Raw genomic sequence first — 25736 nt, 5'->3', positions numbered from 1 at the left:
AAAATAAGCATAATTGGTCTGTTCCTCAAAGAGCACAGTCTGGTGGCAGGAGCTCCAGACTGCGGGGCAGGGAGGGGATCTAGGATGGACCCGCTGTCCCCCTCGCTGCTCCCGAGACCCCAAAACTCGGTCCCTCCACTGCCAGAGGCCAGGCACCACTGGACGGCCCCGACCCGTGAAATAAATCACGGTTTCTATTTCAGCCGCAGCGACCCCTGTCCTGGCCATAAAACGGGCACGGGCCGTCACACACAGGCAGGACAGAAACCTCAACGTAAGGAGAAAGTCCAATTCACCCGAAACCAGAAACGACACAACAGACCCTCGCAGGGCCCGGGGCGTGAGGTGCTGCGAGCTGATCCTCCTGAGAGCAGCCTGCATGTGCAGGGCACGCCGAGGGCCCCGGGAGCGGCAGAAGAGTCCAGACGTGTGTTTGAAGCAGAGGGGCCGGCGATGCGAACGGCAACTGAGCTGTTGGGGCCTCGCTGACCCCTAGAGCTGGAGAATGAAGGGACGCCTCTGGGACGGGCAAAGCGCTCCCCCCCCCCCGCCCCGCCCGCCGCACATCCAGGACCTCACACCGCAACAGGCACTCTGACCCGACACCTGAAACCTCCTACAGACACCGCGACCGACCACAGACCCAGAGGATGGGACACAGCCCACACCTGACTGTCCCAGGACAGAGGTCAGAGGAGAGATCCAGGGGACAACCTTCTACCACAGAGAGCCTAAACTCCTGGGCACGTGAGCTTCCCCTCAAGAGATGCTGAATGCTGAACTCCTGCCCTCCCTCAAATCTGTTAATATCCCAGATGAATCTCTGGCCATGCCCTGTGAAGGAAGGGACCATTCCTGTTTATTTTGGAAACAGAAGAACTGAAGAGCTGACAGGTCATCTAAACAAACAATTTGAGTTTCAAAGGCTGGTTGCCACGTATACAGGGATTTTATCTGCAAGTTTTATCAAATTGTAACTGACATGCACCAAGTACATCTAACTTTGGAAACTCACCTGAAATGGAGCGTCAGCTGGTATCTAAGGTGAAGGGCCTTTCTAGGATTTGCTTGGCGTTAGACGCACAAATCATATTATCACCCCAAAGGCACGCCTGCTACAAATAAAAGTCAGGCTTCAGGGGCCACGGGGACGAAATTCCTGGGCATAAAAGGTGCTGGTTAACACCTGCCACCCAGGAAGCCCAGACTGAAAGGTCGACCTGTCCTGATGGAACCTAAGAACTTAAATCTCCTTCCCAGGGATGGATCTCTCTCTAAAGACTTTAAAGAAAAGGGAAAATGCCACGAAAATCTCCTGTCGTGTGGAAAACTAACTGCCTCCGAAATGCACACTTGTTTGACAGCAAATACCTGGATTCTTCTGCCGAGAACAGTGCGCACGTTCAGAGCTGGGGTTCATCCCTTCCCTGCTTCCCTGGACAGAGGCTGTTACAGCCCCCATCTACCTGACCTTTAACCCGCAGGTCTCAGGGACAACCCCATAAATAATAACGTCGTGGGATTCATCAGGACGGACGGGACGGGGAACTGGGGAAGGAGGTCATGTGGAAAGCTTTCTTCTGAGTCATAATTTAGAAGTGGCATTTGAATCTGTCGGTCAGGGGCTGTGTCCAAACCTCCTGTAGGTGTTGTACGTATGCAGGCATCCTCCGCAAAGGGGTATAAGTGGAGTGCAGGCCTCAGCATGGGCATCTCTCAATCCCAGCTTCTTGGCCTACCTAATAAATTACTTGCTAATTTCAAAATTTTTTAACTAATTTAAATATTAAATACTAAATTTATTATTTTGTAATTTATAAAACGTATATTTGGATAATGTATGAATATTAAACAAAGTAAATATGAAATTTTAAGCAACATTTTAAAAATATATGTATTTCGGAGAGATGAAAGGGGCAAGTACATTTCAGACAAAACAAAACGAAACAAAAAAAAAATCAGTGGAACCCCAAATCGTATCCTCTTCCCAAGGGGTCATTATTTTTTACCCATGCCACCTTAAACAGAAGAAAGTATTTTTCATTTTAAAGGAGAGTAAGATTTCTCACATACACAGCACCCAGCTCTCCCCGCTGGCCAGGGTGGCAGCACCTCCTTCCGGAACAGTTCCTGTCATTGGCGGGGTGGGGCACCCTCAAGCAGGCCACACGTGGCGCCCCTGCTGCCCTGAGCCCGCAGGGTGGCACACACTCACCCTCGCCCCTCACCACCAGCCCAGGTCCAGTGCTGTTATCAATCCTTATTTTCCAGAAAAGGAAACCGAGGCACAGAGAGCTTAGAGAAGACGCTCAAGGACACACAGCCACAAAACGGCAAAACCAGGCGTCTGGCTCCAGAGGCCTCGTTCTCAGCCAACAAGCCGCACGTGCCCCGTGACCAGCTTGAAAGGGCTTCACAACACACCTATTACTATCCCGGTACGAAAACACAAGCAAACAAAAAATAGCTGAGTAGCATCACGGTATAAAATACGCACGCTCTCAGATCCTCTGCCAGACGCGACGTGATGTATACGTCGGTGGAAAACAATACATTTCCCCGATACTCTAATTCTGAACCGATTCCTCTGTTAATGATCTACTCCTAAAAGTCAATAACCCACCAGAGCTGTAGGGCGTGGTATTCTCTAGGCGCTGGTCGATGTTAATGGCAAATGTAAAAATTACGATAACTGTGTTACATTTCTAGGTGCTATACAGAATTCAACATTTACTCATAAACCTGAGATCTCAGTTTAAGGATGGACGGGGGCAAAGCTAAAAGCTCTGTACAGAGACAAGCTCCCTCCCAAGTGGCTCTGCATGTGTCTGGCTGTCTCGGGAAAAGTGGAGGCACAAGGCAGTTAACTCAAGTGGGGCGGAACTGAGCTGAGGACAAAAGCACCAGGCTTGAAATAACTCCCTTACGCTGCCGTGTACGCATTCTACTCCCGGGGAGGAACACAGGAGAGTCGTGGTGGGTGAAAAAGGGGCGAAAATTCTCAAAGAGGTGAGCATCTTGACCAGGTAAAACGGGACGGGACAGCAGCCCCCGGACACGGGTCATCTCATCTGGTGCCCGCGGCCCGGAGCCAGCCCCAGGCGCAGAGATGGGAAAGCCCGCCCGGGGTGGTCCAGCAGGTGCTAGGAGGGTAATTCCGAGCAGAGCCTCCGGGGGCCCACAGTCGCTCTTCCCACCAGGCCACGAGCTTTTCCTGATGCGGCCTGAACAGGACAATCTGCAGAAGAACTGTCAGAGCAAACACTCCAGACAGGGTGAAGCTCCAGCCACGGAGACTCGGGCTGGGATGCTACCTGAAGATGCGCTGCACGCGTCGGAAGCAGACCAAATGGATGTCACCTGCTCCCGGGCAGAGACAAGGCCCCAGAAAAGGCCAGGCTTCCCACCTCAGGAGGCCACCTGGGTCCCCTTTCACTGGCACGCAGAGAGCCAGAGGACAGGCTTGGGGGCGTCACACATCAAGGGCCACATGGACATCCCGGAGGGTGCATCCCAGGTCGCAGCTTCCAGAAAGGGCTACCATGCCTTTGACCCTCGAGACACCTGTACACATGCAGACCCTCACTCCATCCCACCTTCACTGGGTTCAGGCCCAACACGCCTCCCACTGCTAGATCAGAGCCTCACAGCCTGCCCCAAGCTGCCCCGTGTCTTCACATCTGAGCCTCTTTCCAACAACAAGGCAGATTTTCTCAATCTTCCATGAGCGTACACTGAATTAGCACTCTTCAGTCTCGGGGCGGGGTGGGGGTCGGGGGGGTGCGTCCCAAGAGGAAGCCCCATCACGGGCCCAGCTCCCTGCATTCTGACCTCTCCCATGTGAACCCCAAGTGCCTCTCACCAGGGTTACCTGCTGGCACGAATGATGAACAGGTTTTATGACACGATCTTACACTGTCGAGCCACAGTGCTCTCATCCAAAGCAGCAGTACTCGATGTACAGAAGAGTGGAAATATCAGCTTGACAGCAACACGGGTCCAAAGACACCATCTCTATCACGGTGTTGGAAAACGTGAGTATCTGAAGATAATATGGGATGCTCCAAACGGTCTTGGTTACACTCCACCCCACTGAACAAGCAACATGCGGCATCAGTGCCTGTCACTCTGAAGGCTGTAAGTCACTGCCAAGAGGAGGATCCATCACTGTTCAGTAAAATAGGAAGACGGCTTCCTCTAGGGATGCAGACAACTCTGGTTTTCAGGCAACACACTCGCCCGGAGAAAAGCACAAGCAGGGATCACGAAAGGCAGGTTGAGGACGCAGCGCTCGGAATAGCTCGTGGAAATAAACACATATTTGGCTCGGATCAGGAATGAAATGAATCCACATGCTACTAATGGAGTTAACTCTTCTGGTTACAGGAATCAAGAGGGGAAAAAAGATTAAGCCCGGGGGGGGGCGGAGACCACTGTGCTCTCCCACTTATAAACTGAAGGTATGATGGTCAACAATTTAAAAAGAAGGAGTTAACCGGGAAATAATTAGAAAATACAGGGTGAAGTAGTGAAAACAAAACACAAGGTTGATTCATACTTGTGGCTTTGGAAATGCACTTGCCCCACCTGGGCCAGCTTACATGCGAGAGCAACCGTAAATCCTAGCATATCCACGTAGTTCATATGTTCTGTCTTTGGGTCTTTTGTAAAACACACTACAGGCAATCATTCTAAAGCAAAGCTATTCATTCTGGCCTTCCTGAGAATCAGCCCCCGGGATTCTAAACACTTTCTTAAATAATGAGGCAGATGGGGCTCAGGGCAATGAAATGACTTCTCTGGGCACCTTGAGCCCAAGTTTGCGGCCAAGACCAAACCTATTCCACTGACTCTGGACGCCGCGCCTTCTCCACGTGGCAACTTAAAAAGTCTCCCACGATAAACAGAACATTCCTTCCTGCCACCATCATCGACTTACTCACATACCTGAAATCAGTTTTCAAGGCAAGAACACTAAGAGAAAGCAAAAAAGAAAGAAGTACAGGCTTTGAGAGAATCAGATTAAGATCACGCCGGGACATCACCCACCACCTTGAAGGCAGAAGGACAAAAGGCTTCAGTACCACGAGGGGCTTGATGGCCCGACGTGAGCCCAGGAAGCACAAGCTGTGCTGTGGCAGCTGCGGAGTGGCCATGGGGCAGGCGGGATGGGACAGATCATTTCCCCTAAGTCCCAGGTTAGCCAGCAGAATAAAGCAGCAGGCACAGGTACAGCCAGGTCTGGGGGGCCAGGGGGGACCGGGGAGCAGGCAGGAGATCAGTACAAGGAAATTACAGACAAATCTACCTCTCTTCCTGTACGTTTGGGAGAAAGCTGCTTCCTGAGAGACCAGGTACAAAAATCATCAAAATCCTAGATCCTGAAAGGACTCTTGACCTTAAAAACTAATATGGGACTTGAAGACCACCAATTCTAAGCCCCAGACAACGAACACGGGACCCCTTCCAACATTCCCTGACTAGCCTGTGCTTGGAAGCCTCCTGTGACCGGGAACACTTCACACAGGGAAGCGGCCCACCCCTCAGGTGAGAGCTGGCTTGTGGGAAATGCCTGCCTACCTAGTTCTGAGTCAACCTGGTCCTAAGGCATTGCACTCTCAGTGCTGACTACTGCGTCCTTCTTACGGCTGCTCCTCAGAAACCGGGAGACAAGTCTCCGTGCTCCCAGGCTTCCCTTGCAAATTAAAATTCCCCAAGTGTCTTCAAATGAACTTGGCTTCCAGAGTCTTCCAGGAGCCAGATCCGGCAAGTAGATTAGGCATCTTCTGTTAAATGCAAGAGAGGCCAGATTCTCAGAAGGTTGGCATTCTAGTCTGGCAAGTAAAATAACCAGGAAAATAAGATATTCAGGTATCTGGGAGCTGTGGATGAGCGATGGGCACCACGGAGACAGCCTGCCTTGCTGGGTCCACCCCTCCACCAGTGACCGGGCCAGGGTCTAAGGGAGTGGGACTTAAGTTGCAGGAAAGCAAGTTACAGGTGTGCATCCCTAAGTCCCAAGTCTTGTTACACACAGTTCACAGGCCAACTGGTTTTTCCATTGTTTTAGAGCCCTTGCTAATCGGAGCAGGAAGGTACAAGATGGATCAACACGCGACATCCCGACCCCACCCCCATCAGCTGAAGAAGTGGCATGTGAGTAACTCTGGTCTGTGTGAGAACGAGGGAGGGCAGGAGCTGCGTCAGAGAGCCTGGGGGCATTGTTCACCAGGTCAATTCTCAAGTGTCTGACGGTCAGCAGCACAGCTGAAAGAAGTCCTTGCGATGACAGGCACAGGGGCCAGAGGGAACACAGCTGCCCTTTGACAGGCATCTCAAACAGATGAGTATCCACGCACACATGCATTTGTATTCCACTGGTACCCAAAGGCAGCCCTCGAAATAAAGGGAGTGGTCCTAAGTGTCGACCAAAGGAAGGGCACACGCTAAGTCAGGCGAAACCTTGCACCTGACGAACACACCTGACACAGACCCAGTGCTTCGTAACTATTCTCAACAAAGGACAATATAAGAAAGTAACCCGGGCTTCCCTGGTGGCGCAGTGGTTGAGAGTCCGCCTGCCGATGCAGGGGACACGGGTTCGTGCCCTGGTCCGGGAAGATCCCACATGCCGCGGAGCGGCTGGGCCCATGAGCCATGGCCGCTGAGCCTGCGCGTCCGGAGCCTGTGCTCCACAACGGGAGAGGCCACAGCAGTGAGAGGCCCACGTACCACAAAAAAAAAAAAGAAAAGAAAAGAAAGTAACCCTCTTTTTCCCTTTCACTCCCACCAAATGAAGTGTACCTCTTCAAATTATCTTCATTTGTTAGATAAGGAGAAGCCAAATGATCCTTTCCCAAGCCTCTGGCTGGTACACCCTGGTAATGAAGGAGGGAACAGAGATTCCCATCCTCCAACCTATGAAGCTGATTTCTTTGTAAGCTTTCTGAACCTTCAGATCCATGAGTGATGTCAGAATTGAAAACCAACGTGAAAATGAAATTAACGAGGCTATGAGAAAACAAAGGGTCAAGATGCATCTTTGAATTAAAACCAGCCAAATGAATAGTTGTGTGCTAAGATTTTTTAAATTACGGGAGCATCTACAGGTTTGTCTTAAGCAAATGAACAGGAGAAAAGAAAACTAACAAATGTGAATGCCTACCTCAGTGGAAATGTATGAGAAACAGAATGCCTGAGGCTGTAACCTACAAACAAGTAAATATCATCACCACACCACACTGGACTCTAATCTGAGCTGAACAAAACCTAGACCGAAAACGATGGTGGGCAGATGGTACTTTCTCTCAAAATGATGCAAAGACAATAATCGCCCTTCCTTTTGCTAATCTGTTGACCTTAATACCAATTCTGTTCATCACCTGGGATATAACTGCAGCTTGCAGCCGTACATACTTTATCTCAATCGTTGCCCTAATAAAAACGTTTTCTTTTACTCAACTGTCAGCATTTTAAATAAATATAATTTTTCAAATTACAGAAAATAACAATAGCCTATAGGCAATTTCCCATGATAAACAAAAACCTCATGCCAAAAAAAGTTAAAAAAAAACAAACCTCCTGAAAACCATAACATCCTTTTTAATGGCTGACAGTGGCATCAGTCATATAGATCTGGTGAACACGAATAATTTTTTTAGGAGTTAACTATAGAAATCCCAACCAACTTGCTGGTGGAGAATCTCCTCTTTTCTACCTGGTAAACTCCTACTGATCCTGCAAGACCCAAATCATTTTACCTCTCTGTGAGGCCTTCATTCACTCCTTCCCCTCTTCAAGGACATTTCCTCCCCTTTTTGTGTCCCCCCCCCCCACAGTCATCTCAGTTCCTCCCATAAACACCTATTACAAGTCTACGTGCCAAGCACAGTGCTCTTAATTCTACAAAAGAAAGAGGAATAGGACGCCCAGGAGGGACTCATTGACTATTAGAATTGGCAGACGTGCAAACAAGGTTACTGTTACACATTAGGATTAGTGCTCGGATGGAGAAACAGTCATACCTTCCCCTAAGTATCCCATGAAAGTGTGACTCACAGGAAACTCTCCATCTCCCCCAACAGGCTACCGACCTTGGAAGTCGGGAACTGTGCCCTAGTAAGCCCTACCTAGCTCTCTGCTCCACTGCAGATTACACCACAGAAACTCAAATGTTTGTTAATGCAAGAGAACAACAAAAAGACTGAAAATACAAAAAGTGGTACCAGTGCTTTACAGTTGGGTCTTATTCTTCCAAACAGAAGTACTTGATTGTATAACCGACCAGATGGCTGCAGTGGATCCATGTTAAAACTGGAGGATTTCTTTAGCGGATGCACTTTTGAACATCCCTTTGGGGGCAGGATATTCCAAGCCCAGCCAAGCCCAGATCACGAAAGATGCTAATAGGTGACTATGCTGTAATGTGGGCTCCAGCTCAAGAAAATAAATGTGGCAAGACACAGCCTAAGCCTCCAGTGCCTACTTCGAGGGTCTCTGGCTGAGCAGTGCAGCTCTGTCTGTACCCCAATGGGCTGCTCCAACTCCAGGAAAACTATTCAACCTTACGACTAAAACGATGCGGATTTTCCTAAATTGCTACCTAGAGTCATTTATTCAAAAATAAAAACAAGACAAAACAAACAAAAAAACCCAACACACACAAGTGAATTTCAAAACACTGAGTATGTAATTGGTTCAAACTGTCTCAAATGAAGAACTTTCAGTTACATCCTTTCTTTAAAACCCTGTCTTTCTCAGCAACGAATCAAGTTCAAAAATAAAAATGCATCAAGTTATTTCAGTCATTTCATTTCACTGTTGCTTCTCCTCTTCCTGAAAGTTTTTATTTTTACTATAAAACAGTCTATCACCCTACACAAATTGAGTGATACAAATCAACGGAATCAAAAATTAAAGAACAAAGCCACTCATCAAAATGTGCTGTCAAAAATCAGCTGTAAATTAGTCATTTAAAGAGCTAACCTCAGTCTGGGCTATCAATGAATTTATTGCTGTAATCAATCCTCCCAGACAGCAATAGAACACCCTGAACACACGTGCGGCCCTAGACTGGCACTGCCGGCAGCTGGTTCCAAGGATGCCGGCAGCTGGTTTCATCCATCAGCAGGCTGGCCGGGATGCAGAGGGCCCTCACCAGAGAGCGACACCCTACAGTGGAATAAATCATTTATGACGCGATCTTTCGCTGTATTACATGATAGTTGTGTCAACAGACTCTGCCCTAATACACGCATATCAGATAACAGGAAACTGCCCTTGATCTGACATAAGGACTCTCTGAAATGCTCTAGGGCTCCCTGATATTGATAGTTCCAAAGCTGACAGGGAGGAGCCACCCTGGAACCTGGGAGGCGACTGTTACATGTCACGGTGGGGGGAGAAAGAGGAAGAGCCTCAACAGACCAATAGGGATTAAAAGGTACGAGAGAGTCATCCAGGAGCTTTCAATTCTTTCATCCTAATGCCTTGAATTCAGATTATAAGAAAACCACAGCTATGGGATGTGTGAGCCTGTGTGCGTTCTTAAAATAAGACTCTAACCGTCTTGCAAAGGTACCTTGCCTAAGCAAATTAACTCTGAGAGGCCAAGTAAATAATGATAATTAATTCGGTAGTCTTTTAAAGTTATTTTCCTATAGTCAATTCAAACTTTTAACAGCTGAAAGAGTGTAACAAAAGGAAAATTTGCCTGATGACAAATCTTCTCTAAGGTCCTTTATACTTGAAGGATGTCAAATTTTGATACAAAGTGGCTGAGATTTAAAACTAGTGACTGCTCCTCCTAATATATAAATATATATATATCTCTCTCTCACATTACAGGTCTGCAGCGGCTTACCTGTACCTCTGAAATCCAAACAGGTCTGAAAATGGAAGCTCTGTTCGCAAATGTTTAGCAGCCTCGTGGTGGCAAAGCACATTTTCCATACCGAGTGTGAGTATCTCCGGCTTTGCTGCATCTTGCTAGTGTCTGATTACAGGGTGCTGCCCGACCTCACGGCCAGTGTTCTGTCACACACACCACTTTACCTTCCTAAAATCCAAATTTTCTAAGTCCTGCAGATCCACCTGGCCCCACGGTTTAAGGCTCTGGGGACCTTCGCTCTGTGGACATTCACAGGGAGATTGAGCCCGGGTTCCACTGCATCTGAATGTTACCCGAGAGAATTCTACCCTAAATTCAAAACTTCATTTAAATAGCACCTAAAATTTGCCTAATCTGTGTCACAGGAAGCAAATATATAAAAAGTAGAAAAGTAGGATAAAAATGAGAAGACCCAAAAGCCGTGGGGTGCACCTTTTACTTGTAATAGATACAGGCCTTACAAAACTCCTGAGAACGCTGACATTTCAGGTATTTTAGCCAAAGGCAGGTGAAGGAGGTAGTTTTGTGAGTACCTAGAACTTCGAAGTAAGGCCCTAGAGTTCCAACTGTGTGTTCTGTAACCTAGTTCACAAACATTTGGTTTTTCTACACAACCCACAATGCTGTTATGCTCAGATGAAAGTAATTCCACCCTGAAAAGGAATGGCCACAGGGACAAAGCAACCAAGCATTATTTTAATTATTACTCTTGTTATTATCTTGTACAGCCCTAGAGGGAAAAATTCCCATACACTTCACACCTTTACTACTCCAAATCTACTATCAATCCGTTTGACAGGAAAGGAAACATCCAAACCCCAAAGCTTTTAACTTGTATCAACAGCCACCACAATGAAACACATTCTAAGTGCTGTCTGGGCCGGCTCCCTCCCGCTCCTGCTGAGGTCCCCCTCCCCCTCCTGCCAAGGTGTACCTGCCTGGAACCCAGGCAGCTAATGACTATTTTCTACAAAGCCCCTGAGAACAAAGATGCAAGCCTGCCGTTAGAGGAGGAACCAGCTGCCTGCGCGTCTGAACTTCCACCGAACACAGGTGATGGCAGTGGTAGCTCCGTACAAACCAAGTGTCTCAACAAAACAACTCACATCATTTTTAAATATTTTAAGGGCACGCGGGAAGGGGCTGAGATCATGGCTGGAGTCAAACACGGTGCTTTCTACAGTATTCCAAGGCAGGTTAAAACAAAAGACGTGTGCAGCAAGTTAAACTAGTGCAAGCCCGACGACAGGTAACTTGATGCTACAGAGCCTCCCTCATCAAAAACTTCAGACTTTAACACTACTTGCACATCTGACTGCTTGGTTTCAGATACTTTCTATCATATCCTGAGGCTCAAAGGGAGTGTATTAGAACATGACGTCATCTGTCTTCAGTTTACCTTAAAAGTAACTTCAGTGAGGGCAGTGGTTTCTTTGTATTGGCTGGTTTTAATATACGCCCTCGGCAGTCAGCTAACCTGTGAAGTCCGCTAAGGAGGAATACGCTCTCCGGGGCTGGTGGGTTAGCCGCTGAAAAGCTCTGATGAAAAGCCCACATTGCAGTGCTTCAACTATCTCCATCTCTATCAGAAGCAGGGTTCTGGTAATTAGCAGAAGGATCGTTACTAGTGATTTTTCTGTGATGAAATGCCCAGGGGACAATATTCTTAGGCATCCCCCTCACACCCCTCCCCATGAGAAGGACGCAACAACCTAGCCTAACACCCTGCCCCCAGCCTCTTTAGGGCGATGCCCAGGCAGCACGTAGAGAGCTGTGCTGTTTCTGGAGGATTCTGACCCCCAAACAACTACCAGAAGGTCAGCTGATACTTGCAAGAGAGGGTTACCACATCTGCCTCCAGAACCTTCCCTGTTGGAGGTCCAGAGAACTGAGCAGAGTAGAGAACGGAGATTTCAGGATCAGCGTGGGGCTGTGGTTTTCCCTGCCCGTGTGCTCTAATACATTCCTAGGAAACAAGAGTCCTGGCCCAGACGAGCTCTCACCATATGATGCCACTTGGCAGGAAGGCTGTGGGCAGAGACCCGTCTCTGACCACTGGAGTGAACCCTCCCTACCAAAGGGCGAGCGCTGCCAAAGCAGCGAGGACGCATCACACCACTCACAGATGGTAGTGCCTACAGTGAGACAGGAATTAACCAGGATGAACACCCCCTCTCCTGGCCACGCAGCACCACCTGCGTGGCGGCTTCCGGGACCAAGCCCCAGCTCCCTGCTGCAGCCCACAGGTATCCCAGCCGGCAAGAGCACGGTGCAGCAGGAGCTCACGGGCCCGCTTATGGAGAACTGGCTGCGCCAGCATCTGCGGGAGAAAGGCACCGCTTGGCAAGGTGATGTCTCCCTAGACGGGCTCACAGTGGCTGAAGTGACAGACCCTGAAAGGCACCAACACACGCAGTTGGGAGCAGGGGCAGTCAAGAACTTCCAGAGCTGCGGTATGACTGGGGAAAAACCGCAGTACCGGAGTTCTCTTCCAGCACGGCCACTCGCCGGCTGCTGAGGGCAGGTCCTTTAGCCGTTCCCAAGTCCCGGCGGTTCTGCCAGGCAGGCCGCTGCGGGGCCCCCGGCCGGTTCCCACCACTGCCCTCCCCTGCCCGGCCGCGCTGCCCACCTCTGCGCGGGGACCCGTCGATGCTCTCGGCGCTGGACGAGTGCGCGTCGGCCGGGGCCCGCCGCAGGCTGCTGAAGTAGCCGCGCGGCCGCGAGGCGCCGCTCCGCGGGGAGGGACCGCCGCCGGTCGCGCCGTCCCTGCGCGCGAAGATACCACTGAAGAATCGCAGGAGCCTGTGCTCCAACGCCGCGCCGGAGCCCGCGGCCGCCGCCCGCGCGCGCTCCAGCCGCTGCAGGTCGCTGTTGTCCAGCGTGCGGTTCTTGCTCTTGCTGCGCTCCCAGCGCTCCAGGTCCGAGAGCGCGTCGTTCTTGCTGAGCACCTCGCCCACGTCCAGGGTGTTGCGCTTCTCCGAGGCGGGCTGCCCGGAGGCCGCGGGCTCCAGGGCGGCCCCGGGGTCGGCCACGGCCTCGCCGCCCGGAGCCCAGGCCAGGCTCCCGGAGCTGCTGTGGCGCCTCCCGCGTCCCAGGGCCCGGCCCCGCGGCGCCTCGGGCCCGCTCCAGTGCCTGAAGCTGAGGCTGCGCCGCAAGGGCGCGGCTCGAGCCCCCTCCACGTCGGGACTGCCGGGAGCGGGCGAGCCGGTCCCCTCCTCCACTGCCGGGGGGCTGCCGGCCAGGGCCGCGGGCTCCCGGCCGCGTGCGCACGGCCGGAGCCGCCCGAGCTCCAGCTGCCCAGTGCTGCGGGTGCGGAAGGTGCGGAAGTCCCAGGCGCGAGGCCGGCGGCCCTCGGGGTCCTCAGCGCACGCCACCTCCTCCGCCTCCTCCACTAGCCGCCCGGGCGCGTCCGGGGAGCGCGCGGGCCGGGGCCTCCGGGCCGGGCGCGGGTCGGGGCCGCCGGGGCCCGGCGCGCCTAGATGCTCCTTCCTGACCATGGTCACGGAGATGCGGTAGACGGTCTTCTTGGGGGGCGTCCCGCGCGGCATCGCGTCCGCGGGCGGAGACGCGGGTTCGCCGCTGTCGTCCAGCAGGTACATGTCTCCCGGGACCGCGGCCGCTGCGCCGCCCGCCGGGGCTCCGCCGCATCCAGCGCGCCGCGGGCCGGGCCGCACGGTCGGGGCGGTCGCCGCGCGCGGCGGCGGGGAGGGCGGGCGCGCCCCGACAGGGTCCACGCCCCCGGCTCGCCGCGAGGGCCGCGCTCAGGCTGCGGGAACGGCGCTCCTGGTGCCCGCCGGCCCGTGCGCCGCGCGGCCCGAGTGCGGGGGTCCGGGCCCGGGGCGCCGAGCCATGGGCCGGCGGGGCCGGGCGGGCGGACGGTCAGGCGTGGGGACTGTCTCGCCGGCAGGTGCGGTCGCGGCGCGCAAGACCCGTGGCGGGCGACGGCGCCCGCGGCTTCATTGTCTACGGCGCGGGGCCCGCTCTCATCCTCGGGCCTTTTCTGCACAGTTCGGCGGCTCCGCAGCCTCCGCCACTCCGTGGGTTCGGGACGCGCGGGCAGCTGCGCCGGCCGCGGGCGAGGGTCTGGCGGGCGGCGGTTTAAAATGGAAATGCGCGCCGGAGCGGGGCGGGGCGGGCAGGGGCAGACGGGCAGGGACCGCGGGCCGCGCGCCCAGCCCGGCTGCCGAGTCCCGGGAGCGCGGCGGCGGCGGCGGCGGGCGCGCGGCTCGGCGGCCAGGCCTAAGCGCCGGGATGGATAGCCGCCGCCGCGCGGACCGGAGCCTCCGGGGGATTGGCGGGGTGGCGGGGGGCAGGAGCGGGGGAGGGGGCTTGCGCCCGCCTGAACCGACACTCCGGGGCTTGGCTTGCAAAAGCAAACAGAACATGGAGCATCTCTCACCTGCGGAAGGTTTATAGGAAGAACCTCTCCTCATCAAGGAGCTTTGAAGGAGCGACTCAAAAGGTTTGTTTTCAAAAGCAAGGTATCTTAGGTACTTGTTGCCCTAACTACAAAGGAGCAAGTGCACCCCCAGGAAGGAGAGAACAAAGAAGGGCCCAGGAAGGCACCATCCGGCGATGGGGGTGCGGTTCACACCAGGGCCCTCCAAGTGAAGGACCGCGCAGTTTCACTCCTAGAATAATATTTTGGAGTATTTTTCCAACGGGTGGGGGAAAACTCCTGACAGGCAGGCATTTGCTGTCTTGGATAACAGGCCAGAGAATACAGTGGCTAAGAGCAGAAGAAAGAAGGCTGCCTGTCCCAGCCCTGCTTGTCCATTTCCTTCCTAGAGGGCTCAGTTTTTACACCTGTCAAGTGGGGATGGAAAAGAAATACAAAAACAAAAACCCAGTACCTAAACGCTGAGCGTTCTTGTGAGGACTGAATTAGCTGAGACTATGTGCAGGCATTCTGTGTTAAGTGCTAAATACTTACCATTAGTAATTTTTTTTAATCAACAGGTTGTTTTTGTTTTTAAATATTTATTTATTTATTTTGGCTGCACTGGGTCTTAGTTGCAGCATGCAGGATCTTTTAGATGCGGCATGTGGGATCTAGTTCCCCAACCGGGGATTGAAGCTGGGCCCCCTGCATTGGGAGCGCAGAGTCTTGGCCGCTGGACCACCAGGGAAGTCCCTTTACCACTAATATTTAGTGTTGATTTTTCTCCCATCATTTTCCCACCAGCTACATCTTGGCACTGCAGATACTGGTTCTTCATATTATCTGATGCAGCACTATATTCACACGTACTTGATCAACACATTAGTTCTTCATGATGTCCTGAACACAGATCTCTCTGCTTAAAAGCTTCAGAAGGAAAATGTGGTAAAGACAACGTCCACTCATCAAACCGGATGCCTTTACAGCCTTCTCTAGGCCTGGAAATGCCAAAGACTGAGAGGCTGTTTCTAAGAAAAGTGCTCGAGGCCAGGCCAGGTGTGACGCTGGGATTAGACAGCTGTTCCCAAGTGCTGATTTCCCTTCTTTAATCTCTTAACAAGTAATTATGGGGCAACTATTGTGTTTGTGGCACTGAAAAGGATATGAAGATGAATCGTGAGGTCTCTTACAAAGGAGGTTATAACCTAGGAGATCTGGATTTGACCTCAGAGTGAAATGAAATATTTGGATTTGATGAAATAAACCAAAAAGTGGTTGAGTTTATTTTTAAAAAGAAACTTTGTGGCATACAGGATTTTTAGGACAGTGAAAATACCCTGTATGATATCATAATGATGGATACGTGTCATTACACATTTGTCCAAACCTATAGAACGTACAGCACTAAAAGTGAACCCTAATGCAAACGATGGACTTCAGCTGAGGATGACGTGTCAGTGTAGGTTCATCAGTTGTAACAAATGTATCACTCTGGCGGGGTATGTTGATGGTCCAGGATGCTCCGCATGTACTGGGGGGTGGGGCGGGGGGGAGGATGTGGGAATTCTCTGTACCTTCTTTTCAATATTGCTATGAACCAAAAACTAAAAAATAAGGATTATTTTTTTTTAAGTACTTTAAAACACACTTGACCACCCTCGGCTCTACCTGGACACAAAATTGCCACTGTCACAGGCTCACAAGCTCCATCCACCTGCTCTTGGCACTAAAGGATTCAGGACTGTGTCTCTCACATGTCCTCACTGCAAAGATGGGGACCCCAGGACAGATCAGTCTTACCTTTTGAGTTTCAATAAAAAGCCCCCTTTGATGAGACACACAGATCACCAACTTCTAGAGCTAGAGCCAGGCAGGAATCATCATCTATCAGAATGAGGTTTCTAGAACCCACAGGTTAGGGGAGTGTAAAGGCTCAGAGAGGGTGTGTGCTTTCCCCAAGGCTACACAGCTCATGGCTGAGAGCTAAACCTGGGGTCACACTGCCTGTGCCCATTTCCATGCTTCAACGTCATTTCTTGTGTCAGCGTTCTGCTTTGTGGACATCAGAGAGAGAAACAAGTGTGTGACTATTACTGCATTTGACACTAATTGAACACAAATGATGTCTTAGCATCTCAGCAAGTTTTCACTTATTCCTTTTGTTCATTTATTCATCAAACATATATATTGAGCATCTACTGTGGCACTCCGCAGTGAGAAGGCAGAGTCTCTCTGTCCTCCGAGAAGTCACAAACCTGTGAAAGACGCTGCAGTTCTCAAGGCCAAGTGACGTAACACACAAAGACAGACAGGAGGATGAAAGGGTGGTACAGGGCAGGGCCCAGCATGGTCTGATGGACGAGCACCCAAAGAGACAGTAAAAGCCTCCAATTTTACAGCTGTCGAGACTTAAAGGTCCACCAGGGTCTATAAGCAGAGAAACTGAAATTCAGCAATGCACAGAGACCAGGATCTCTGTTAGGACCAGAATCCAAGGCCCTAACTTAGCCTGGCATCCATTCTCACTAGTATTTGAGACCACGGCAACTTCCAAACATTGAGACGAATTTTAATATGAAATCAGCTGCCCCATAAGATATAAAATACATCTTGTTATCGTGGGCATTCACAGAGCCCAAGGAGGGGAAACAGCATTTCTTTTTTTTTTTTTTTTTTGTAGTACGCGGGCCTCTTACTGTTGTGGCCTCTCCCCCGTTGCGGAGCACAGCACAGGTTCAGCGGCCATGGCTCACGGGCCCAGCCGTTCCGAGGCATGTGGGATCTTCCTGGACCGGGGCAAGAACCCGTGTCCCTGCATCGGCAGGCGGACTCTCAACCACTGTGCCACCAGGGAAGCCCAAAACAGCATTTCTTCAGAACTCAAATACTGAACTGTGAGGGTCCTTCCAGTCACTCCGCGGCTGTCTGGAATCCAGCCCGGGTTTTGCACTTTGCCGCCCGAAGATGCAGGCTGCAGAGTAGAAGATTCCATTCTATCCACCTTAGATAACTTGGAATCTTCGATGACACTGAACAAGGAGACCTCTTTCTGCTACAGCCGGTGTTGTTCACTATCTCCCAGTGCTTTCTGCCTCACAAGTAGCACCCATTTTCCATACCCATCGTAACGATTCCGTGTGAGGCCTGATCGTCTGCACTGAAAAACCTGGGAGAATGGCCTCTCCCTACTGCCCTGGATACATGGGCTCTTCCGATGCAAAGAAGACAGAGAGAGGCTTGGCCAGAACCTGCCCCTCCAAAATAGAAATCCTTTCTCACAGCCAGACCTGCCTTTGAAAAATAAAAAATAGTCATACTATATGTGTTCAGGTGGGTAGGACTGCTTTATCTTCCTGTTGCTTTGGAAAGCAGCCCTGCTAGACCATTACCTCTTGAATTTTTCCATGCCATGGAGTATATCTGTATCACCATTTTGGCTTTAAAAAAAAAAAAAAAGAACGGAAGACTGTAGTGGATCTCACTGCCACATCAAAACCGCGCAGCCGGCAGGCAAGCAGGCAAAGCCTTGGCACTGCAGAGATGCCAATGTCAGAAAGGGAAGGACCACACGGGGGGTCCAGGAGAGGGGGCCGGCCCTACCTACGCCCCCACTCATCACCTCGGCAGCTGGCTTCCCTCCCCCAGCCTCAAGTTTATGAGATCCTTTGGCCACCCTCCCACGACTTCCCTGTCCCGGGCCATTTCTAGCTGCCCGTAAATTAAACATCCTGCGTGAAAATCCTACTTTGCAAGCTTTCCTAGAGCTGATCAGCCTTGTTTAAAGGAAACCCCTGGTAGTCAGCAGAGCCATCTGTTCCACAAGCTGACTTTCCAAGCAGCAGAACGTGCCAGCCAGGCATCACGTTTACAGTATCCTAGCAGAACCACATCTGTGGGCAACAGAAACCTGCAACCCGCTGACCGTGCCCCGGCCTCCGCACACCCGCCCCAGGAGCCATCAAAGGATCCCTCCTCCTGTCACGGGACATGGGACAGCCTCTTTTCTGGCATCAGGTTGACCGACAGATACAAATAGGAAGCAAGGAAAGACATGTATGTTTTCCTAACAATTTCACATTTTACCTTTTGGCAGAAGACTCGAGTCAGACCCTTGCGGGAGGAAGGGTTTCTGACCTAAGATCTACTGTGATGCTCAGCTTCTGCAATCACCCTGCCTGGGCTGAACTCATCAGGGGCCCCATTTTCCCTCATTTTATAAACTGCAGGTTCAAGTGGAACTCAAGTGAGAGGCCCTTGAGTCACAGAAGGACAAGGCACGTGCTCAGTCCCTGGGGCGAGGGCATTCAGCAGAAGAAAGACCACAGGGCGCCTCTGAGCACCTACGTCTTAGCGGCATTCTTCCTCAATGACCGACAGCAATGCGGTCACTGCCAGCCGAACGACGGGACCGTGGGATGTGTACGGAAGCACAGACATCGCAAGGCAGCGCCTGTGCTCCACACGCTTCAGTTTTAACAGGAAGCCCCAAGGTGCGGCCTCAACAGGCAAGACAGCCACACTCCAGGCGTGAGAGTGAGGAAACCGGGTCAGCAGCTACTGATCACAACTGAACTTGGTGTGACCTTAGAAGAAAGGGTTTTCTCAATCCACTGCCCGTCCGAAGGCATCCTCAGATCTGAGAATCAGGCAGTTTTGTCCCCATGGAAGCCAGACAGCTGGGTGCCCCTACAGGTGGGCCGGGGCAGAGGAGGGGCCGGAGACCCACGCACCCACCCTCAGCAGTAGCTCAGGTCCAGCTCAGGATCCTGCCAGCAAAGGTTTCTCTGGGGGGGGCCCTCCTGCGGATTCCAGGTGACAGGTGATCGCTACCAGATGCCGGCGGTCGGCACCACACCTGTGCGGGGCAGCAGCGTGGGCGCTCACACTTGACTTGCAGACGATTTCATGTCGAAGGTGAGTCAGGAACAAACACCCTGACAGTCGGTGGACCTCTGACAGCGGGGGTTGACAAGTGTCACAAATAACCACCAACCAGAAGAAAGTGTTACATGTGGTAAGAAGAAGGTGGGGAAGAGGAAGGCAGAAGATTATTATTTCTACCTGAAACACTCAAAAAAAAAAAAGGTTTCCGAAAGGGAAGCGGTATCTGGCCTTCATCCAGAGCAGGGTGTGTCCACCGCAGCGCTCTGGGCTTTCTGGGCATCGTAGGGTGTTCAGTTAGCAGCATCGCTGGCCTCTGCCCACTAGATGCTAGGAGCACCCCACCCCCGCCCTCCCCGGTTCGGCAGATACTGGCAAATGTCTCCTGGAGGCAAAATGCCTCGGGCGGGTCCAAAGGCACTGGCGAGACACACCCACGTGAAAAGGGGACTAGGGGTTCCCGTCTTCTCAGCTTTTCATTTTACCATTTTAATAATTCAGCCAGTCCTGCCTGCCTCTGGTTGTAGTAATGGAAAGCTCCAGACACTCTCTCTAAAAAAAGAGAAGCAATGATTTCCCGTAGTCCTTCCCCAGATCCGAAGAACAGCACGAGTTACAGAGGAGGCCACGACTGGTCCTCATTCTGTGACAGACACGTCATCAGTTACAATTAGTTAAAATGAATAAGTATCATGGATGTGATTAAAACGCTGGAAAGGAAAAAACTGAAGTTCTGCCCTATCTTATTTAAAATCCAAAGCAATGTTGTATTATTTTAAATCAGAAAATGTCCGAAGCAAGATGCTTGGAGACTTGGACCCAGGACTGCCTTCCAGCACTGCCCAGGTGTGGAAAGAGCACCTGAGGGCACGTGGGATCTCAGCTCCCGCCACGAGCCCCTGCAGGGACTTGTGCGCAGGCCTGACGGGCCACAGACCAAGGGCTGGAGGTACTTTGTCACACGGTCCGCTCCTGCCTTAGCTCAGGGTGATATCACTCCATCCTTTGCAAATGGGAACCGCTGTTTAAATTACAGAAAGCTAGAGCTGGAAGAGATTTTAATTTGACCCATTTCACAGATACAGCAGCGGACTCCACGGGAAGCCACCTGCCCGAGGCCAAAGGGGAAGAGCAGAGGAGAGGGCCGTCCACACAGCTGGAACAGGAGCCCCTAGGAAAGCTCACAGCCATTTCAGCAGCCCAGTGAGGCGCAGTCCTGATTTCAAAAGGATGCCCCCTGTCAGTTACGAATAGATTCTCACTCCCCAATACAGGAATGTGTCAGAAACATCTTCCTGGGCTTCCTTGCTAAGTGTCAGGCAAAAGTGACTTAAGATGCTGATAGAATGGAAGCCAAGCCTCCTCCCTGTCACTTTATGGAAACAAATGCCAACACCCCATGGAGTGACAACCAGAGCAGCTCCCACCTACGGTCACCCTTGCGATGCCAGATACTGCGCTGCAGCCGGGGCTCCCCGCAAGGATGCTCCCCTTTTCCGGCCTCCAGCTCTCTGTGGCAGTTCAGCTGATGAGTCAGAAGGATTTAATCAAGGGCAACACACAACTCTGCACCTGTCCCCTGAACAGCTGCAAAGAGGCTCTGGAATTTGTGTGGAGAAAACCCAAGGAACTCCTACAGATTACCTAATCCTCCCAGCCTTCGAGTGCATGAGGGGCCGAGGGGCTGGGCTGATCTGGTAACATTTTCCTCTGCAGGATCCACCAGAAGGGATTCCCCTAACAATAAAATCTGCCCAATCGTCGACAATCAAAACCCAGGGAAGAGCCTTTCGGCCGGAACTGCCATCGGAACTGCCATCTTCCAGTAATTCGCCAAAACGACCAACACAAAGGGAAAGAGGAGGGGCACCGGCTACATGTTCTCTAGGCCTTTCAGAAAACATGGAGTTGTTCCTTTGGCCACATACATGCGAATCTACAAGAAAGGTGATAATGTAGATATCACGGGAATGGGCACTGTTCAAAAAGGAATGCCCCACAAATGTTACCGCGGCAGAAATGGGAGAGTCTGCAATGTTACCCAGCATGCTGTTGGCATCACTGTAAACAAACAAGTTAAGTGCAAGATTCTTGCCAAGAGAATTCATGTGCATGTCGAGCCTATTAAGCGCTCTAAGAGCCGAGACAGCTTCCTGAAACGGGTGAAGGAAAATGATGAGAAAAAGAAGGAAGCCAAAGAGAAAGGGACTTGGGTTCAGCTGAAGCGCCAGCCTGCTCCACCCAGAGAAGCACACTTCATGAGAACCAACGGAAAGGAGCCTGAACTGTTGGAGCCCATTCCCTATGAATTCATGGCATGATGGGTGTAAAAGAAAATAAAAGACCTGGACTGTAAAAAAAGAAAAAACAAAAAAACACAGGGAAGAGTCTGATACGGACCCTCCTAACAGCCTGTGGAGTAAAAACAAAATACCAGGAGCTGTCGAAGAGCAGCCACCTAAGTGTGTGTGACGACAGCCGGACGTTTTCCAGGCTGGTCTTTAGATCCACGACCCCCAAGATGCGTAAAATCCAGAACTTCTGTGGAACTGACAATCGAGTACACAAATAATGCCGTGGGAATTATTATCTGCACTGTTAACAGAGCTCACCGTCAGGAAGAGCCTGTTTGAACACGAGTTATCACTACTGCATCCTGTGTGGGATCTGACTGCAGAGATATCTGGAAATCTTTCATCTGTGCCCCGGGGACTTGAAGGTTTGATATATTTTTCTCTAAGGGCTGAAAACAGCATGTGAAGATGCCTGTTCGAAGCCCAAATCCCCCCTCTGCCCCAAATCCGCAGCGAGAGACAGGTGACCAGCCTCCTGCCTTCGTTAGCCAATGTGTCACCAGCTCCGTGGTCCCCAGGCTCGGAGGATAAACGCTCCACGGCGGCTGATGGCAGCAGCCAGCCCCTTGGTAGTTACAGTTTGCATTAGAGCTCTGGGGACAGAAGACAAGTGGGTCGCCGGGATGAGTTCTGACGCAGTAAGATGGAATAGAACATCTACGTCTTCTCCTCATCTGCTTGCCACACACTGGTCGTCATCAGCCAGTGCACAAGGAGCAGGGGCGAGGGGTGAGGGGTTCCTGGAGCAGGAAGGTGGGAAGACAGGGGGGCGCAGGGGGAAGGCAAGGCTGGGTCTCTAGCCCAGACAACTAGGGCAGCTCTGAGCTTCTTCACCTAGTTACGGTGGTGTCCTACGCTTGCCTCCTTTCAAAAATCACCACCAACCCCAGGCATGAAAAAGGATGGACCGAGGGGGGAATGATAAATAAAGCGGCCACGGCCAAACAACCCACAGGACTCACAATCTTTACTGACTCTCCCCTCCAGCGTCATCGCTGTTCCCCCAGGAGCGCTGCTAACACTTCTGTGATCTACCTGGCAATGAACCAGCACAAGACTTTCCAAATTTGGAAAAGGAGGTGCGTGACGCCTAACCTGCCAGCTCTGGGCACCACTGTGGGCGGATCTAGGGCAGCCTGAAAAGCCTCTGAACTACAAAGTCATATAACCACCTAAGACATGACTAGTTGGCTCCGCAACAGGTGATGGCAGAGCTGGGGTTCAGGTGCCATCCCTGGGTCCCTCTTCTCCTGTCACTCTGTCACAGCCACTCCACCCCAAGGGGGGCGGCCGGGAGAACCAGGGCACACACACCTGCCTCCTCAGCCCCAGTGGCCTTGTCCTTCACTGGCTTCCAGAGGCTCCTCCCACGGCCACACCCAGAGCTAGCGCTGTCCTACCATCCTCGTCTCCAACAGCTGTTCCTCTGCCCACAGCCCTCCATGCCGGCCAGCCTCTCCTTCCAGAACTGCGCCAAAGCGGTTATTTTAACGGAGCCTCTCCTTCCCAATCCTTCAGATCCTTCTGTATCCGGCAAAGGCCGAGACCTCTCATTGTCTACACCAGCCACGACCCTCCCAGCCCCTGGTGCCTCGGAGAACCCTGCTCCTGCGCTCCCCACAAAGCTGCGTCCATCCAAACTCCACCCCACTGGACCGACGCTGCTCACAAGGTGTCCACGGCCCGGCAGCACGTGGCGCCCACCCGACCCTCTGCATCTCCAGGAGGCTCTCGTGCAAGCTCAGGCGTGGAGGCACCGGGCCCACTGCAGATGCTCGCACAGCAGGAAGGGCTAGATGCCAGCATCCTGCAGCCCCGGGCTCCCACCCACCCTCCCCATTCCAACTTTCCGGGCCGACCGCCTTCCCTGAGAACGCCAGGGCACCAGGCCCTCTTACGAAGACTTCGGGCCAGCGTTCAGGGCGGCCTCACTCTTGACCCTCACAACCACACCCACGTCTCCCGCTCAGAGTTGGCAGACGGACCCTGTACCATCCATCACAATCGTGTCCTCTCCTTCGGCCAGGCCAGCCCATGAAAATGCTCAATTATCTCCCATTTAATAAGAAACAGGAACAAGAGCCTCTCCTCCATCTGCGTGCCCTTGGCCTCTGCCAACGTCCTCCCAACTCTCCTTCCTCCCTCCATTTCCCCATCCTCTTCATCCTCCCCCGGATTCCCAGAGCAGGCGGGCCTGGCTGCCCCACGCCCCGGCTTAGCCCGCTCTCGGGCAACCATCCTTTCTGCTGTGATCAGACTTTTAGGGCACAGTTCCGCTCAGACCTCCAGAGACTCGTGTCACCTGCAGAGGAAAATGCCCACTCCTGCACTGGTGCCCCAGGCCCCAGACAGCCCCCACTCGCCCCTGCAGTATACAGCCACCGGGGTGCCAGACTCCAAGGCCAGAATGATGCAAACCCCGTGTGACTTCGGGAAAGTGACCTAGAGTCTCTGCACCCAGTCTCACTTATGCAGTAAGGTGATATAATCACAGGGCAGATGTGACGACCAAATGTGATGAAACCACAGGGCAGATGTGACGGCCAAATGTGATGAAACCACAGGGCAGATGTGACGGCCAAATGTGATGATGTCTGTGAAGCACCGGCCCCAGTGCCTAGAGCAAGCGTGTGTCGTCTGCACCCCCAGAGTCTTCCCTGTAACCCATCAAACTGCTTCCTAGTCCAGACTCACCCCCCCACCCAGTCTCACCACTGCCTCCTGCTGGGGCTGCAGGGTCAGCTACCTCCTCTCATCACTGGGGCCCGGGCTCAGGTGTCTGGGTGTGGCTTCCCCGCCACACACACCTGTGCACACCCCTTCTGGGTATCGATCACCCTGCTCTGACCTGACATTCGCCATTTACGTAACCACCTCCCCCAGAAGATCAGGGTTCTTGACATGGGGCCACCAACTTCACCGCTAAACCCCAGCCCTTACCAGCGTTCTGCTTAAGAAACGCTGCCTGATGGTTCACTTGATCAACCCAGGTGGCTGATCCAAGCTGAGTCCCGGAGGGGAGCAGCAGTGCCTTGGTCGGTCGTGTTACAGATAACGGCAGACGTCAGCTGAGTTGCTGGCCCCACCCCACTCTGGGATGCCCCAGTTTATACAGCTACACCGCAGGGCCACCCAACCCCCTCAGAGTTTATCTACAAAGTCTCCAGCGGTTAGGGAAAGACACGGCAAACAGGGTGATTCATTTCTTCCCCTGGCCACAGACCGCCTCAGCTGCAGCTGATCTTGGGTGGCTGCCCCCCCCACCCCGAGCAAAGGTGCCCCTCCCTTGGTGGAAAACAGGCAAACGTGATGGGGGGGGTGAGTTCCCAGAGCCTGACTGCCTGCGGGGAGTCCCCCCCCCCCCAGCAGAAGCTGCATTTTAGGGAGGTGAGTGCTGGCCAGAGGGCAGACAGTCTGGAGCCTGGAGAAGGCCTTCCTTGGAGGGATCCCCTGGTAGGGCGCCTCCTTCCCCGCCCACCCCTCGGGCCTGGGCCACACCTACTATGCAAAAGGAGGCGGGAGGGGAATCGCCCAGGGGTCCCCAGCCGGCACGGGATGGGGGTGGTCAGCGGGGATTCCGCACACAGGGGCTCCCCGCCCAGCACTGGGCGTTTCCTGAGATAGAAGGAAATGCAGGCTACTGAGCCAGGTGCTTAGAACACCCTCGAAGAAATACAACGCCTGAAGTAACTTAGAACTCTTTAAAGGGAGGCCACTAATGGGACCTCCCCCGGAGTTAATGCAAGGATCCAAAGGCTCTGGGCACCGGGCACTTCAGAAGTTCTCAAAATAATGGTTTTCGGACTTCCCTGGTGGCGCAGTGGTTGAGAGTCCGCCTGCCGATGCAGGGGACACGGGTTCGTGCCCTGGTCCGGGAAGATCCCACATGCCGCGGAGCGGCTGGGCCCCTGAGCCGTGGCCGCTGAGCCTGCGCATCCGGAGCCTGTGCTCCGCAACGGGAGAGGCCGCGGCAGTGAGAGGCCCACGTACCGCAAAAAGAAAAAAATAATAATGGTTTTCCTCACTTTTCAGATGGCACATTGAGGGAAGCCGCCGGGAGCTGTGGAGGACCCACAGCGATGGCCACTCTGCAAATACCACATCGCTGCACCCAAGCCGTCCGAGAATCTCCAGAGAAGCGACAGCTGTCACTGGACATCCCTGGGTGCAAAGAACGGTGACCTAGGCAGCAGAATGTTCATGCAAAAGACCTTTTTCCCAGGAAGACTGC

General features: G+C 52.6%; 2 protein-coding genes across 7 annotated transcripts in view; one reads left to right on the top strand and one right to left on the bottom strand.

The window, feature by feature from the left end:
* The window catches only part of AGAP1 (ArfGAP with GTPase domain, ankyrin repeat and PH domain 1), a 563651-nt gene that overhangs the window by 395411 nt on the left and 142504 nt on the right, over positions 1-25736 (bottom strand). For 4 of the 6 annotated variants that reach the window (XM_079924562.1, XM_079924564.1, XM_079924563.1 and 1 more), the window contains exon 1: positions 12519-14118. The exons of the other annotated variants lie outside the window; for them this stretch is intronic. In XM_079924562.1, the coding sequence (XP_079780688.1) occupies positions 12519-13488 (970 nt within the window). In that variant the 5' untranslated portion in view covers positions 13489-14118. Of the gene's footprint in view, positions 1-12518; positions 14119-25736 lie in introns of those variants that run through there. 6 annotated transcript variants of the gene reach the window in all.
* LOC307188357 (large ribosomal subunit protein eL21-like) lies at positions 20981-21629 on the top strand (the record flags this gene model as incomplete). The annotated part of the gene is made up of 1 exon (XM_079925358.1): positions 20981-21629. A coding segment is annotated over one exon (492 nt), but the record flags the coding sequence as incomplete, so codon positions are not given.

Source organism: Stenella coeruleoalba (genome assembly GCF_951394435.1).
Source record: "Stenella coeruleoalba genome assembly, chromosome: 6".
Taxonomy (NCBI): domain Eukaryota; kingdom Metazoa; phylum Chordata; class Mammalia; order Artiodactyla; family Delphinidae; genus Stenella; species Stenella coeruleoalba.
This window is presented reverse-complemented; position numbering and strand designations above follow the sequence as displayed.